Source organism: Bison bison, unplaced genomic scaffold (assembly GCF_000754665.1).
Source record: "Bison bison bison isolate TAMUID 2011002044 unplaced genomic scaffold, Bison_UMD1.0 scf7180017864304, whole genome shotgun sequence".
Lineage (NCBI taxonomy): Eukaryota > Metazoa > Chordata > Mammalia > Artiodactyla > Bovidae > Bison > Bison bison.
Window position 1 is genome coordinate 6,961,293 of NW_011494876.1, and position 17,541 is coordinate 6,978,833.

At 46.0% G+C, this 17,541-nt stretch overlaps 1 protein-coding gene across 1 annotated transcript in view; it reads left to right on the plus strand.

Annotated features, from left to right (window-relative positions):
- The window catches only part of FHIT (fragile histidine triad), an 851,602-nt gene that overhangs the window by 811,593 nt on the left and 22,468 nt on the right, over positions 1 to 17,541 (plus strand). The window contains exon 6 of the mRNA XM_010851542.1: positions 13,580 to 13,686. Coding sequence (XP_010849844.1) covers positions 13,580 to 13,681 — 102 coding nt within the window. The 3' untranslated portion in view covers positions 13,682 to 13,686. The remainder of the gene's footprint in view (positions 1 to 13,579; positions 13,687 to 17,541) is intronic.

Below are 17,541 nucleotides of genomic sequence, written 5' to 3' on the forward strand. Positions count from 1 at the left end.
AATTTGCCTGTTACTCCAGGTGTTTCTTAACTTTCTACTTTTGCATTCCAGTCCCCCATAATGAAAAGGACATCTTTTGGGGGTGTTAGTTCTAAAAGGTCTTGTAGGTCTTCATAGAACCATTCAACTTCAGCTTCTTCAGCATACTGGTTGGGGCATAGGCTTGAATTACAACGATATTGAATGGTTTGCCTTGGAAATGAACAGAGATCATTCTGTCATTTTTGAGATTGCATCCAAGTACTGCATTTCAGACTCTCTTGTTGACCGTGATGGCTACTCCATTTCTTCTGAGGGATTCCTGCCCGCAGTAGTAGATATAATAGTAACATAAGTTTGTTTTCTTGTTTTCTACATCTGTGACTCTATTTGTACCATTTTTTTAGATTCCACATATAAGCGACATCGTATTTGTCTTTGTCTTTCTTCATGTAGTTCCACAATCCCTAGGTCCATCCACACTGCCGCACGTTGGTATCATGTTGTTCTTTTTTTATGACTGAACAACATTCCGTTGTCAATATCTACCACATCCTTCGTCTAACCGCGTGATATATCTATACCCCACACTTGCTCTCCTACACTAATCCGTCCATCACCCTGAATCATATGGTCCCCACCCCTTCACTTCTTATTACATCATTTTAGGCATCTCTATGCATTCCTAAAGAACAACTAAATATACATACTTTTAAGTTTATAAAAAAGTATCATACTGCATCTTATCTTTGGGGAATTACCTCTGTTCCTTATGAAGCTCAATCCCTATGGGCTAGTTGTCTCCATCAAGCAGTTATTTTGGTCACTGAGCAATATTCCATCATATGAGTATATCGAATTTTACTCCCATACTTTCTGAATGGCAGTGGTCATGTCCAGGCTTTCACTATTTTAATCAGAGCTACTTGGAAGATTCTTATGCATGTGGATAAGAATTTCTCTCAAGTACACACCTGGGTACATAGTATTGCCGGATTTTGGGGAATCATGGATGTCAACTTTTGGAGACAAAAACAAATGGTTTTCCAAAGACGTTGCTCTGATCTGTTCTCTCACTGTTAATACTGGAGCCCTCCTGAAGGCTTATATCCTCTCCAGTCCACCATATTGCCAGATTTAGGTATAGCTCAAAGTTGTCAGTACTTAGAAGTAGTATCTTTACGGTAACTTGATCTTGTGTGGTGAAAAGCTGAAGTTAGGACCCATGAGTAGAAGTTGCTCAGGCTGAGAAAGAGTGGTCTCCTAGTACACCTTGTCAACCGGAGTCAGACTGTCTAAGGATCATTTGACAGACTATCTAAGCTGTCCATCCCCGGAACATTCAGCCCAGGGCATTCCTGCCCCTGGGACGCAATGTGGCTGAAGGGATACAGGTGTCACGTGGGCGTTCAGACTGGAGAGCTTTAAAATGTGTTTCAGACCCTGATTCTAGCATCAAACTGTTTTCAAATATTTGTTTCTGGACCTTTAAATAGATACCTGAAATTATAAGATGCTATTTTAAAGCATTTTGATCTTTTATCGTTTAAAACCAACCAAATAAATTCCTTTAAACCCTTGAGCAGTACTGAGGTGAGATTAATTAAAAGATTAGGACTCTCGAAAGATTTTATGTTTTTTTTAATACATAAAGTTATAACTCCCAACAATAATATTTTCAGCTTTAATGGGAACATCAAAGATACTAATATTTTAAAATCAGGTCGTATGTGTGTGTGTATGCCAAGCCCAGGATTTTTGTATATATATGTGCCCGTGTATAGTGCCTATTGATTATCTCAGTAATAAATAATTGCAGGATACACAAGAAGAACCTGAAAAGGTGAAGATATCTCTTTTTTACTCTGATGCTTCAAAGTAGTCCCAAGCCTGGCATTGTGTTTTAATTTTTCACTCTGGCGAAGCTGTGTGTATGTGTTTGGAGTCACCTCATATCTCCATTGTCTGTGCTGATTTCTGAGTTATGGCCACTTATAGAGTGTAGAAAATGAACAAGTGAGCCCCCATCTCAATTTCTTTCATTTAAGTATTCTTTTTTTTTTTTTTTTTTAATGCATGTGAAATCCTCTGTGACAAAGATCTGTTGTCATGCCTGTTAAGCTTAGCATTTCAGCCACATCCAAGGCTTTATGTCTTCATTAAAGAAGGCTTTTAAATGAAATAGAGGCGTTTGGGAGAGGCTGGCTCTTCATTTGTTTGTGCAACACACACGGACCAGGTTCTTTGAAGGGCACTGGGACCGGTCCATTAGAAAGGAGCGGGTTCCTTAGTCACAGAGGGTAGGTGACTTCCGAGGGGTGCAGAGCAGCGTCAGAGGGTGGCAGAACGATCGTCTTATAAAGAGAAAGAAGCATGAGCAATCCAGGGGAGTGGTGAGCATCCCCGGAATGTAGATTTTCCATTCGTCCCTTCTCATCGGCTCATGTGTAGTCTCGGGGCCAGGCACCTGGCCTCCGGTGCTAGGGAAGTTCTTTCAGCTCTGCCGAACAGAGGCTGGGCGTTTGGAGAGGAGTTTCTGAGGTCAGCCTGCGTCCTTTCTGTTCCCTGCTGGCCACCACTTATGCAAATAACTTCCATCTCACCTACTTTTCCATGGAAGGTTTCCAGTTAGCAAGACCTGATGCTAAGGGGACGGGAGAGCCTCTGAGCAGACCTCAAGGCAGAACTCAAGACCACTGCCCGGGCTCAGAGGAGAGGCTGGCCACCCCTCCTCCACCTCTCCGCATCTGAACTTGCTGCGCCTTCACCCTATAACTACTCTTCTGAGGCTAGAAGAAGTAGGTGCTGAACAAGGGTGAGGGGACCAGTGAGTCATCCAGTCCCTCTTCTCTCCCAGCACTTGTACGGCTGGTCCCACAGGGAGGGACAAGCGCCTGCCTCTGTTACCCTCTCTGTGGGCGCTTCCTTACGTGGCTTCAGTAACTGGCCTTCAGCCAGTGCAGAGACCATGCAGACACCTCTGGCCTTCCCTGGGGATCTGTACTTGCTGCTCACTCTCAGCCTCCCTGTCACCTCCTCCAGGCAGTCTTCCTTGACCATCCCATCACTCATGGTTCTAACAGCTTTGATTCCTTGCTATTTGCCTGCCTGCTCTCCTGGAATGTAAACCTCCTGAATGCTCACAGCCTTGCCCAGCCCGCTCACCAGTGGTGGCTCCATGTACTGTGCCAGCAAGCAGAAGACACAGTACTATTTGTTGAATAATTGAATGAGTTCTATAGACAAATGAACTTCCAGTGTTTGGAAGACCCACAATCCCTTCACCTAGTTCGGCCTCTCAAATGGGTTTTATTTTGAGGTCCCAGGTACTGCCCCCAGATACACTGTGTTAAGCAGGATTCTGAAGCTGTGTGTATGGTGGTGTGGTTCTGGTTGTGTGTTGGCTTAGCCTGTGTGTTGTGTCCTGGCTCAGCACCCTCCTTGGGGATGGTTGTCTTGCCTGGACCTCGCTGCTAAAGGTTCTCTAAGGTGCCTTTGGAAAAAGAAGCCATACTGTAGCAGGAGCAAAGAGAGAATGAAGTGCTCAGGAGATTCAAACAAAACCAGAAACTAACCCTTTGCCTTTTCCCTTTCCTCATCCTGAGCACCTCAGGTTGACATCACTCTAGGAATAAGGGAGAACACTCCTGCTCCAACACCAATATCCTCAACACAGGGCGGGGTGGTGGGGAGGCTTATAGAACATGACCGGCTGAGGAAATTGCTTTTTGAATAAATGCTTCTGTCTCTGCAGTTTGCTTCATCACAAAACTCCCATATAGAGGGCTTTTCATTTCTTGGTGAGCATGTTTCTAGAAACAGAAGGCCTGAGGCAATCAAACTGGTAGACGTCTCTGGTCCCCGGGGCTTGACTAATTTCCTGCATCCTTGCACTCAGTCACTCAGTCATGTCTGACTCTTCGCAACCCCGTGGACTGTAGCTCGCCAGCAGCTCCTCTGTCCATGGGATTCTCCAGGCAAGAATACTGGAGTGGGTTGCCATTTCCTTCTCTAATTTCCCCACAAAAAAGCCAGGAAAGCACGCACAGCAAGGAGCCTGGGGTGAGGCCCTGGTGATTATTTACTGCAAACCGTGCCCCCTGGGAGACAACTCCACCCAGGAGGAGGCCCCTCCGGGTGGATTCTGACCCCAGCTCAGAGGCTGATCTCTGTCTGTGACTTTGGCTTTCTTTTGGACTGCTTAAAACCCATGTTTGCAACAGTGTTAAAGGAGTATTTCCAGAAATTTAGAGACTTTCTTCAGTCTGTCTAAGCTGATGATTCTCAAATGTAGTGACCCCCTGTAGCAACCCCCAAGCTCCCTTGCAGCCCCGTGGCTGAGTCCTGTTACTCAGTGGCCCTGATGTCACATTGTCAGGAAGCTCTAGGCGGGCGGCCAGCCGAGATTCAGCGCAATAGATCCAGGTCAGCCACCCCTTCTCAGATGCCCACCTGGGGTTGGCCTCACTGCTCCCTCCCCTGACAGGAAGTGATCCCACTGATGTTTTCAGCGAAACCAACTCTGCATAGGGCCTGGAGCCACAGCTGCTTTTTGCTGGACTGTTCCTAACAAGCGTCTTACAGAAACGTGCCAACTGTAATGTCTTGCCGATTGGAGTGATGGTGTGGCGGTAGGTGGGTGTGCACTCTCGCAAACCGGAACTGCCTGCCCGGTTAGTGCAAGTTTAGCGGCTCGAGGGATGCTGTAACGACCACTCACAGTTCAGTTGGTTGATGGTATCCCATCCCCAGTGTGATGCAGGCAGCCTCATTTGCTGCTTTGGCAATCAGCTTGACAACGTGATACTTTAATGTATAATTGGATAAGCAATTGGATTCTGTTATAGTACAGTGGTTTGGCATAATTATTTTCCACTGCTGTGATTTTCTAGTTCATAAATACTTTGGGGGGTTACAAATTCTTAAACGTCAACACTCTATACGCCTTAAAGTAGGATGCCATTAATTAATGTAATAGCTTATTTCAGCATTTTGGCCCCATTGGCAGCACTAAAGCAACTTTTGCTTTTACTCAAGCACGTTAACACTCAAGTCAAAGCTCTGGCAACTAATCAGATGATGAATGCTCCATCGATTACTAGAATTTCTCTCCAGAAAGAGCAAAGACCTGGGCTTTGAAACTCAGCAGTGAACACAGGGAATCAGAGGTAATGTGGTTGCCATTATCTAGTGTGTAGTCCACAGTTACAGGATCCCTCCCATTAAGAGAAAAAAGGGATTAAATTAACGTAGTTTTGCACAAGTAGATATTTGAAGAATCTTAGGGTTCTAAGTACAAGTTGCAGTAAGAGTTTGACGACACAAGACCGATTTTTTTTTTTTTTTTTGCCTCAAATGAAAGCAAGAGGTGATTCATTTGGACACCAAGAAAGCCCAGAGCGGTGACAGTCTGCTCAATAAGCAGCACTGGTTATTCAGTGTTCGGGCACTGACTGTATGTGTATGAGGGCTACAGAGAGAGTGAAACAGCATCCAGGTCTGAACTGTCACCTGGTGCCCGTCTGGATGGGGAGGGAAGGGTTCTTGGAGACCTCAGGGAGTGTATGCTTAAAGAGAGATGTGCAGAAACAGAGTGATTTTCACACTGGTTCCAGGAAGCCATGAGCAGGGGAGCCAGGATCAATGTGTGCCTCACAGAGTGCCCAGAGGAAGGAAGCCCCAGAGGGAAATGTCAGTGTCCACGTGCAGGGAGAGGCCGAGCACACACACACTGCACACGCCGCTTCCTCACCGCTTCCTCCCGGCTCCCGCCCTCCCTTCTCTGAATGCTGCACTAGCTTGTCTCCCTCTACGGCCCCAGCCAGGCTACTCTTGATGAAAAGGTACTTCGGTGCTTTTACTTCTCTGCTTCTACACCTTTAACTCTTCTCATCAATTTCCCGGCGGCACAGACGGTAAACAATCCACCTGTATTGCAGGAGACCGGGTTTGATCCCAGGGTCAGGAAGACCCCCTGGAGAAGGAAATGGCAACCCACTCCAGTATTCTGTCCTGGAGAATTCCATGGACAGAGGAGCCTGGCAGGCTACAGTCCATGGTGTTGCAAAGAATCGGACAGGACTGAGTGACTGGTATCACACCAAAAATAAAATGCACACCCCCAGCCATTCCCACCAGCTGTAAATGGTCAGCTATCTCCTGCACTCACTCTTCTAGCCAGTTACCCAAATGCCAAGCTTCCTTTTCCCTCAAGGCTCTGCACTTGCTGTCTGCCCAGCCTCTTGCTTCATGGACATCTAATCATTGCTCATGTCGCAGCTGAAGTATCACCTCTGCGTGAGACCTTGCTCCAAAGCCCCTGCCCAACGCTCCAGCACCCCTGCACATCACTGTGCTCTGATTCTCCTCAGACCTCTTATACTACGACATCATTTTGACTTCTAAGCATCTGTCATTAAAAAACACACATTCTGATGCCTTCTGCACAACTCAGTAGACACAGCCACCTCATGTGTCCAGTTCATGTTCTCAAAGGCCCAGGCTTCCTGATGTCGAGCACATCTCCCACCTCTGGACCATCTCCCGAGGTTAGTGCCGTGTTTTATGGCATATTTCCCACGTTTTTACCTAATACGTTGTCCAAATCGACTCATTTGTAACTTAAATTTACTTTAAAGGGAAATTTGAGATGACATCATAAATGGGAGATAAGCCTCAAATAAGTAAGATCCACACAAAGCAGTCTTGTATTCTAGCTAGAGTCTGGATGGCACCTCTCATTCTGGTAGAAGTCACACTGGTACCATCTTCAGGGCAAGCTGGTACCGACAGAAACTTAGATTACTCGGCAGACAGAAAGGTGATTAGGAATGGAGCATCTATCTCAGTGGGGCTTCCCAGGTGATGCTAAGTGGTAAATGCAGGAGACGTAAGAGACATGGGTTCAATCCCTGGGTTGGGAAGATCCCCTGGAGAAGGGAATGGCAACTACTCCAGGATCCTGGCCTGGGAAATCCCACGGACAGAGGAGCCTGTTGGGCTACAGTCCATGGGGTCGCACAGAGTCGGACACAACTAAAGCAACTAGCATGCACGCACATACACATCTGTCTTGATAGGGTACTAACCTGTGTGCAGCTCTGAACTGCAGGACTGGAGGCCGTCTTCTGGGCCACTGGGCTGTGGGTCCCATCTTTTAACCATGGAATGCTAAGGCTTCACAAAATGGCAACTGAGTACACGACCTCTCAACAGCTTTGACAGATGGGTGAGCATGGCTAGGATGCCAAGGCAGGATCGTCAGGAAGTAAAGAGCAGTACAAGTGGATGGTGAAGCTGGCAATGGGCACAAGTTACAAGAGATCTGGCAAATGCCTCATGCATTTCTGAAGCTATTCCCATTCTGCAAAACAACTTTGTCCTTAAAATCCTATCACCATCTTTGAAGCCAGGGCAAATCCTGATTTTTTAGAGTTAACTATAGACCCTACCCCAGTAAGAATTACTCTCCTTTATATATCCTGAGAGCACTATGGGAGAACTTCTGGTCCAGTGTTTATACCATACTGCCTTGGACTAAGTGATGTGTGTATGAATCTCTCTGCCCTGTTGGGTGGCAAGACTCCAGCAGGCAAAGATTTTTGTCTTCTGCATCTTTATAATGTTCAGAAGACCTAGAACAGTGCCTGGAATATATTATGTAGTCAGGAAATGCTTGTTGTCTAAACTGAAAGCAGTAATAGAGAATCAGATCTAAAAAATAAACAAAGATTTACTTCCCACTGAAATTATTTTCCTTGCAATGTTTATATAAATATAAACACCTGTCTAAACAGAACCACCAACCATAAGAAACGGTTTCTCTGCTCTTTATATTGTTTTATAAAACTAACAACAAGGAAAGATACTAATGAATTTTAGAACACCACCCAAGTTTGTATCCAGCCACTGGCTTCTTTAAGGAGTGGTTTTAAATTGTTTGCTCTCTGAAGACACTACTACAGATTAGTTCTAAATTCTGAGAAAACATTTAAATTATTGTGAATAATTCCGCCTACTGTATTCCACTATGGACCTGTAAAGATGTCAATAGTCAAGGCAGTTTGAGCATTACATTGCAGAATTAAGCACTGCCCCTCACGCCTCAGGAGAATACACTTAGAGGACAGGAAGCAGCCCAGTGTCAAAGTTGACACGTATCCACACTTCAATCAGGAATCCTGTTAACACTACCTTCCCCAGAAATCCTTTCAGGCAGATAAAGCAGGATGACTGCAGATACATTGTTTTGTTTTGTTTTTTTTTTCTTGAACCTCTTTTAAAAGTTGCATAGAAATAGAATTCACTTTGCAGAGCCCTCATAGACTCGCCTCTGTAGAATGTGAATAAAGACTTTGGTTCAAGTTTCTGCAAACTTTGGCATGAGCCTTCCTCCAAAGAACCATGCTTCTGAAAAGAGTTTCAAGTCTCGCTGTTGCATAAAGATAAGGGAAGGCATAAGTGTTACAGGAGCCTAGGTGCTGAGTGTATTGTGTTAATCATTTGATGCTGTGGCCCCATTGCAGAGGGGCAAGAGGGGGAACTCTAGGATGTTGAATCCCAGACACTGTTTTTGAAAGAAGTTAATTCAAACTGTTATTTTATGTACTAATAAGAAAAAAAAAACACTGCCAATGAAATTATGTCAGACCATTGATCAGAGAAGGCAATGGCTACCCACTCCAGTACTCTTGCCTGGAGAATCCCAGGGACAGAGGAGCCTAGTAGGCTGCCGTCTATGGGGTCACACAGAGTCGGACACGACTGAAGCGACTTAGCAGCTTAGCAGCATTGATGGTAGGACATGCTGTGATTTAACATCTGAGAACAGATGAACTTTGCCATTTAAACAGTGCTGATAATTTCCTCTGTATTTCATGCAAAGATAATAATAAGCCCCAGAGTGCATAAAATGCTAGCCTTGAATCTGACCTTCCTTCACACAGTCTTCTCTATGTTTTCCAGGATTTACAGCTAGGTAGTTTAGGGAACAACTGAAATAAAACCAAGCATTTCCTATTCTAAGTGTACCTTTCCAAGGGGTCTCTGAGACCCTGAGTTGCCATATAAAATACATGAGCTGCCAGATAAAATACAGGATGTCCAGTTAAACTTGATTTCAGATAAACTCTGAATATTTTTTAGTATAAGTATGTCCCAAATAATGCATGAGATATACTAAAAACAAATTATCTGGATGCCCTGTACTTTTAGTTGCTAAATCCGGCATCTACCTTCCCAGGGTAATTGTGACTGCGTTTGACCTTCTCCACATGCTTTCACTCCAGGGTCTTAACCTTTACCAGTCAGGAGCCTCCATTAATACTTCATTCGCTTCTTACAACCACTCTGAGAAGAAGGGGTTATTGCCGGTATTTCATGACTGAAGGGGCTGAGTTTCCTCCTCAGACCTGAATGTCTCATTAGATGAGTTGGTTCAGTTTTAATTCTGATGATGACTGCTAATCCTTCCACACAGTAGTTAAGGTTTAAAAGATAAAGGTCCCTGGAAAACCATGAAGATAGTAAAGGTACTCTTATGCCTAGATACAACCTCTGTGGGTTGATCATTGATCGCTGTCAGGGGACAGTGTATCCAGCCTATAACAACAACAACTATAATGATAGTAATAGTAGCAGCAGCCGCAAACACCCAACACCCCTTACTATCATGCATATCAGCATAAAGATCTCTTCCCTCCTTTTACGGAGGGGGAAGCTGAGGCAGAGAGAGGGTAGAGAGCTTGCACTTCTCATCTTCTTGGAGAGCCCTTGCTGGAAGTTCCTTAGGGTAATTGCCACTCCCCGCCACCACCATCGCTCTTTATTCTAACAGTCTCTTTCTTTCCTTGTGAAACTAAGTCACTTCTTAGAAGCCTTTCAGGCTAGGTGAGCCCCGCCCAGCACTGTTCTCGCATGGTAAGGCCCATCTCATCTGTAAGCAACTGTTTGGTGTTACCTTCCCCACCTGGGTGGTGCATGAGGGCAGTAGAGGAGTCAGTCTGGTAGGTGCATTCGTGCGAGGGCTGTGCCCTGGCATTGCAAGGACACCATAAGTATCTGGTGGATGAATAAGTGGTCACTGCCTTTCCCTATGGATGGTCTAAGGTAATCTGGAAAGTTCTTCTAAGTGAAACCCCTCCATTAAAGCTCATGGGTACATGCGTGCTCAGTCACGTCTGACTCTTTGCAACCCCATGGACTATAACCCGCCGGGCTCCTCCAGTCAAGAATACTTGAATGGGTTGCCATCCCCTCCTCCACCATTGAAGGTCACTTGAGGCAAATAGTGCCTTTGGATAAGGCGCTGTTTAGAGTCATGATTAGGGCTTATCTGTTAGTTAGCTAGGCAGTGGTTTCCAGCCAGCAGGTTCTTGGGCTGCTTGGGGAAACAGAACCTTACTCTGACCACAGCACAATTCATTTCTAAGTCACCCAGGCAGCTCTTCCAGGACATGAGGCTTGCTCACCAGGCCTCTCCCAGGCTCCCTATTCCTGCAGACTCTACATGAATTCAAAAGCTCCCGCACCAGACCAGCATCCTGATGTAGCTGGGAAAAGAGCCTTGTGGCTCAGACGATCCTTGGATAGAGAAAAAGGGCAGTTCCAGAGCAGAGGTTGCCAAGGAAAGCCACCATACTGTTGAGTCGCAAACAATGGGCTTAAAGGCCAATGTATAATATTCTTTCTGTAATATATGTGGGTTCTATCTGTGCACACAAACTTCTCCCAAACACACTGTTTCTTGACTGCAAGTGCACCTGAGAATTGCCTGAGAGGTTTGAAAACAGTCCCCACCTGCCAGGCTGCCCCCCTGGACCAATTAAACCTGAACCCCTGGGGCAGAGCCACCATCTGTAGTTTTTAAAGTTCTCTCTGTGATTCCTGTGGGCAGCCAGGGTTGAGCATGGCTGTTCTGAAGAAAGCCACATGCTTCCATCGGGGACTTTTAGGACTAGAAACCCCTAGGTTTTAAAAACCATATACCATAGAGCTCTGCAAATACCATTCGTTTTTGTTTTACTTATTTCCTATTTCCCATAAACAACTTTCTAAGCATTGGCATGATGCTGCCATCTGGGAGGCATATGACTATAACAGACGGTAGCCTGATAACCAAGGAGGCATTACCGTTTGCAGGCTCTAAATTATTTGGATTCATCTGGTGCGATCTGCCTTGATGAGGCCACTTAATGCTTGATTTCTCCGTCTTCCGACGGCAGTACCAGAAGTGGGGAGGCCATATTTTCCGGGCTTTGCATTGTTCTCTGTCATCCTACTGAAATAGTTACAAGATGGATTTATAACAGACCTAAAGCTAGTATCAAAATGAAAATTAGTTCTTGAGGAGAAAAATAGCAATCCCATTTGACTCGCCTGTAGCCATTGCGTCATCTCTGCCTCCGCAGAGGAAGGAAATGACTTCTTAATGTGGTTTTCTTCTACTAAGGGAAATTAAATCTATGTGGCAAAGTGTAAAACCAGCGTGCTGGCAGCCAGATATGGAGCAGAAGATCCATGACCCTCATAAACATTCGTGGCTGGGGTACATGCTAATGAACCTCATTTAGGCTCACACTCACCCCACCAGTGTCTAGGTCCCCCCACTGTTTTTCCTTCTGTATCAAAGTTGGCTCTGAAACACTGGGGACATTTCTCCATTTGCTGCAAGTTGCTGGGGTGGGGGTCTCTGGGTTAGGGTGGGAGTGACTGGGGCCTTAGATTGCAAACTCCGCTATTTTAATTGTGCAACTTGCCCGAGTCGCTAAGATTCTTTGTCGGAGGATCTGACCTTTGGGTCATGGTACCTGGGGGGCAGGAGCTGTGGAACTGTTGGCTCTCTGGTGGCGCTGCACTTCCTCAGGAGAGATTTTAAAAAGGCAAAAACTGTGGGGAACACCCCCAGCACTACTGCTCCTGGCTGGGTGATCTCTGATAGGTGACTGAACTTCCTCAGACTTCAGTTTCTTCCTTGGTAAGAAGGAGTCAGCATCACCGACTCGATGGACATGAGTCTGAGCAAGCTCCAGGAGTTGGTGATGGACAGGGAAGCCTGGTGTGCTGCAGTCCATGGGGTCGCAGAGTCAGACACAACCAAGAGACTGAACTGAACTGAAGAAGGAGCAAGGTAGTGCCTGCCTCGTGTATCGGCTATTGTAAGAATGAAGTGAAATGATGCACAAGGAAATAATACATGAAGAGGAAGAAATGGCCCTTCGCATTGTAAATATGAGCCATCATTGGTGCTGTTAAATAGCTGGCCCCAGTCTCCTCAGATGACTTACTGTGAAATACTGCACTGTGCCTCCTGTGGAGAAATGTATACCCTCAGCATTGTACAGTGTCTACAGCTACAGACAGGAATAACAAATTTAGTTAATAAAACTAAACCGCATAGGAGATTAAGGGGGAATTGAGCTCTTCTAATGAAGAACATTCTGACAGCATCCCCTCTCTCTCTCTGATAGAACTGAAATTTTACTCACTCAGTATGTAAACCTGAGACATACACAAAATACATATTTTTTAATAAATATGGGTATATGAAGAGGATTTTAAAAGGGTTCTTTTGACTAAGACTGTTTTTTGATGCCTCCTCATTTAATTCCTTTCCTCAGTGGGTTTTTTTTTTTTTTTTAACCATTTGCAGGCTTGAAGCTTCTTTAATGTACATACTCTTATTTCTTCAGAATTCCCAGGTCACTCACTGGTAAAGAATCTAGGAAGATCCTCTGAGGTAGGAAATGGCAACCCATTCCAGTACTCTTGCCTGGAGAATCCAATGGACAGAGGACTCTGGTGGGCTACAGTCCGTGGGTGGCAAGAGAGCCAGACACAACTTAGCCACTACACAGCAGCACCAACTCTTATCTCTTACTCAGTACGCACGGCGCTTCTATTATTATCATCAATTAGCCTGCGCCATTTTGGTTCAGTGAGCAAAACTGCTCAGAGCTCATATAAGAGAGGCGAAGCTGAAGAGAAGGTAGGTTAACCACAGGCGAGCTTGGGAAATGATCGTGGGTAGGTGGCCAACACAGTGTCTTCAGGGGCTGGGAAGTGAAAAGAACGGATGATCCTGGTCAAGCATAATTTTAGAAGGTGGTGGGGGTTTTGGTAAATGGCAGGATGCCCCCCAGTCTGTGACCACCACTCCCAACCTCAGTGCATCATTACAAGGCGGTGAACTGCCCCCAGTGTAGAGTAATCTAGTTATTGTGTTACAGGAGTTAGAAATGTGGATTTTTACACAAAACCCTTCCCTATTTTCGGATTTCGGCAAGTAATTGTGCTTAGTCCCTTGGTCCTGTCCGACTCTTGGCAACCACATGAACTGTAGCCCACCAGGCTCCTCTGTCCATGGGGTTCTCCAAACAAGAATACTGGCGTGGGTTGCCATGCCCTTCTCCAGAGGATCTTCCCGACCCAGGGATCGAACCTGGGTCTCCTGCATTGCAGGGGGATTCTTAGCCAAGTAATACAATGAAAAGATATGTGCCCCAGCCGATGATTTGGAAATGCTGTTTTGATCCCCCACAATAAATGTTCCAAAGGAAGATCACACAAGAGTCTTTTTTCTTTTTTTTTTCTTCCTCCAAAGCTCGAGAAACACGACAGAGAGGATAAAGACTCCCCAGCCTTGTGGCGGTCAGAGGAGGAAATGGCAGCTGAGGCTGCAGCGCTGAGGGTCTACTTTCAGTGACACAGGTAAGACTGCAGTTTACTTCAGCATCGCGCAGACCCTGCTGGCGCCTCCCGGGAATCGGGAATCGGGGCTCATTGCCCAGCATGGGCGGGGGCGGGGGAGCAGCCCCGCGTACTCCCCTGGCACCAGTGGTGGCTGCACAAACTTTAAAGCCAGAGTGCGGGGGACTCTGACCCTTGAGCCACTTAGTCCAACCTGGGGGTCTCACTTCCACACCACCTCTCTGTACCTCTCCCCTCTGTTCCTGTCCTTCCTGCCCAGGCCCTTGTCCCCTCTGTCCTCTCCAATCTAGTCTCTACAAAGCAACTGGAGATAGTCTCTAAGGCAAACCTCTTAAAAAACTATGAATTAAACTACCATATGACTCAGCCATCCCACTACAGCGCGTAAGAGGGTGGGACAAATTGAGAGAGTAGCATTGAAGTACATACATTACCATGTGTAAATAGATAGCTACTGAGAAGTTGCAGGTGCTCTGTGACAATCTAGAGCAATGGGAGGGAGGTTCAAGAGGGAAGGGACCATATGTATCCCTATGACTGATTCATGTTGATGTATGGCAGAAACCATCACAATATTGTAAAGCAATTATTCACCAATTAAGAAAAGAATAAAAAATCCAAACCCTCCCAGGAAGTCACACTGCCCTTAGGCTCAGATTTCTGTTTCAAGCTTGCAGCTTAGAGCTCACAACCAGCTCAGCCATGCTCAGGCAGACTCTGCTTTCACTGGGTCTCCTCTGGTGGTTCACAAGGTAAAGAATCCGCCTGTGATGCGGGAGACCTGGATTCGACCCCTGGAGGAGGGCACGGCAACCCACTCCAGTATTCTGGCCTGGAGAATCCCATGGACAGAGGAGCCTCGCAGGCTACAGCCCATGGGGTCGCAAAGAGTTGGACAGGACTGAGGGACATTACTGAAAGACTAAGCGCACACATACCTCTCCTGGCAGCTGTTTGGTAAAGTATCTTTCTGTTTCCCGTCAGCCTTGGCTGTCAGGAAGATCAGGCCACAGGGAAAGAGAGTTACCTCTTCACATTAATGATGTTTAACTACTGGGAGATCACAGATTTGAGACTGATAGAAAGCGATAGCTAATCTCCTTTTCACGTCTGTACGCAATGTTAAGGAGTTCAGGCATCTTCTGAAAGGTATCAATATTAATAAACAGTACTGGGGCCTGCTTTGAGTAAGAGAATTATTCGTTATCTAAAATTCAAATTAAACTGGGTCTTTTATCTGACAACCCTGTTAATAAATCTCTGCAGGGATCATGGACCCCAAATAAAGAGCCTCTTCTCTACGTTGTTTTTCTGTTTTAAAACTGTCTGTTTCATCTGGTCTTGTGTAAATGTGTTTATATTATAAGCAGCTGAAGTAGATCAGGTACAAATTAAAAATGCAATTAGTGAACAAATATTGGTAGCAATTGCATTATATAAAATTGTATCAAGCACTTAATGAGCATGGTTTTTAGCTACAAAACATTGGTTGTGGTATTAGGTTTTCATTTGGAGATGTAAGTCTGTTTTAGTTTAAAATAAATGTGCATTTCCTGGTCTTTTTCTCCCTGCCACACTCTTTAATATTCTAACTCCTTAGAGACCCAGTATCAAACACACACCTCCTCACACCCCCAGGGATTGCTCACATCGATGCTGCCTCCGGCCTCGGCATTATAGAAAGCCACTGCCTTCTCCACGTCAGTGGCTTGTCAGCTCTTCACCCACTTGCCTGAAGGGATACAGCGTGGTGGGAGCGGAAGCTGACTTGTTAAAATTTTATTTAATTGGAGGATAATCACTTTACAATATTGTGATGGTTTTTGCTATGCATCAGTATGAATTGATATTTTCTTTTTAATCTTCTCCACCGCCGTTCACCTTCTCATTTCTCCCTTTCTTCCCTTGTCTCCGCACCGTAGGACCAAGCTAGTTTACCTAAGAACACAGGCCTATGGCCATGACTACAGACGTCTTTCTATTCCTCTTCTGCAAGCTCTGTCCTCTTCAAATGGTGTCACCACTTTCTAGTCTGAGTTGTTTTTTTTTTTCCCCTCTTTCTGGCTTTCTTATGTAACAGGCACTTTCAGGGCCAGGCGGGAACACTGCAGGCTCTTCCTGAGGCTTGCTCAGTTGTAGGATTCTGTCTTACAGTGTGTTTTCTGGACTGTTTAAGAGAATTGAAACTTCATAGCTGAGTTTCTGGAATGCTTTGCTTTGTCAGCTTTTGCTTCTGTCTTGCCTTGGGGCCTAACATCGCCTGTCTTCCATGTGAATCAACTTGCCTTGTAAGTCTTTTCAGAAAGATATTCCCCTTAACTTGTTACACAAACTATTGCCAGAGAGCCTATGGGCTTCTGAATGAACTCACAGTAATATCTCTCTTTAAGGATGTTTGGCTACAGACCAAACAAATCACCTTCAGTTTTCCCTGCAGCCAGCTGTGGGAAGTGGAAATGGGAGGGAGGCCAAAGAGCACAGGATGAGTAACTTGGAGGCGAGGGACTAAACATAGGCCTAAGATTTCACCACCTGGAGAAGGGAATGGCAAACCACTTCCATGTTCTTGCCTTGAGAACCCCATGAACAGTATGAAAAAGCAAAAAGATATGACACCAGAAGGTGAGCCCTTGGCTAGGGAGGTGTCCAGAATGCTACTGGGAAAAAGCAGAGCTACAGAGGGTGACATGGTTTGGATGGCATCATGGACTCAATGGACATGAGTTTGAGCAAGCTCCAGGAGATAGTGATGGACAGGGAGGCCTGGCGTGCTGCAGTCCACGGGGTTGCAAAGAGTCAGACACGACTGAGTGAACAGCAACACAGATTTTGCCAAGGGCATCACCTCCTATAGTAAGAGAGAGAGACCCGGTGTCGTTCTCTTTAGAGACAAAGGGGAAAGGAAACGTTCCTTTCAGGAAACCTGATCATGGGGTTGGTTAATCTGGTTCTTTGATACCCACTCTCCTCCCTTTTCAAAATGCATCGACGCACCAAATGTTCATACAGTGTTAAGAGGTTCATGGAACTTTCTGAGGTTGGTTAATAAATAGGGCTGTCCTGCAAGACATGGACATACCTAGACTTCACGACAGTATCTGAAATCCAGATATCCTTGTCCTCTCCAGGCTTTCCTGAGTATTCCCTCATCAGCAAGTCAGTGTCAGGCAGAGCCAGTCTGAAGACCCTGGTGCTGCTCACTCTGCACGACCGCACACTTCACAGCACGCAGGGAGGCAGGGACGGCAGGGCTCGGCTCCGAAATGGATGATTACCGCCACCATTACTGAGACTTGATAGACAACATAGGTTCTCTTATTATCCCTCCTTGCAGGTGATGACAAGACTCAGTGATGCTAAGCGCTATTGCAGGGTAATGGCTAGTAAGCGGTGGAGCTCAGATCTGCACGCAGACAGCCCCACCTCCAAGGGCTTTCCCTTCATCTCTTACTGTTCACCTTGGGTAGAAGACCCTGTGGCTCCAGTCAGCACTGCCACCCTCCCCCAGCTCTCCTATATCTTCCAAGTTGTGTCTTAAGCCTCTTCTCCTGGTCTGCTGGCCTCCCTGGTTCCTCCGTGAGGACGTCCCTCCCCTGCTGGACTTTGTTACCATTACTGTGAATCCCAGCCACTCGGGTACCTGCCTCCCTGGTCACGCTGCAGCCAGGCCACAGGAGATGCCCCAGCTAGGAAACGGGACTGTGACAGACAACCACCCTCCGCGTAGTGTCTGGTGTGGGAAAACCTAGCAAGCCCTCAGTAAGTAACCAACCCTGTTCTACAGCGTCCTTATGCAGAGGCCCGGATTAATCCTCAGCCTGACCACCACACAACCACAGAGACAAACATTCCCAA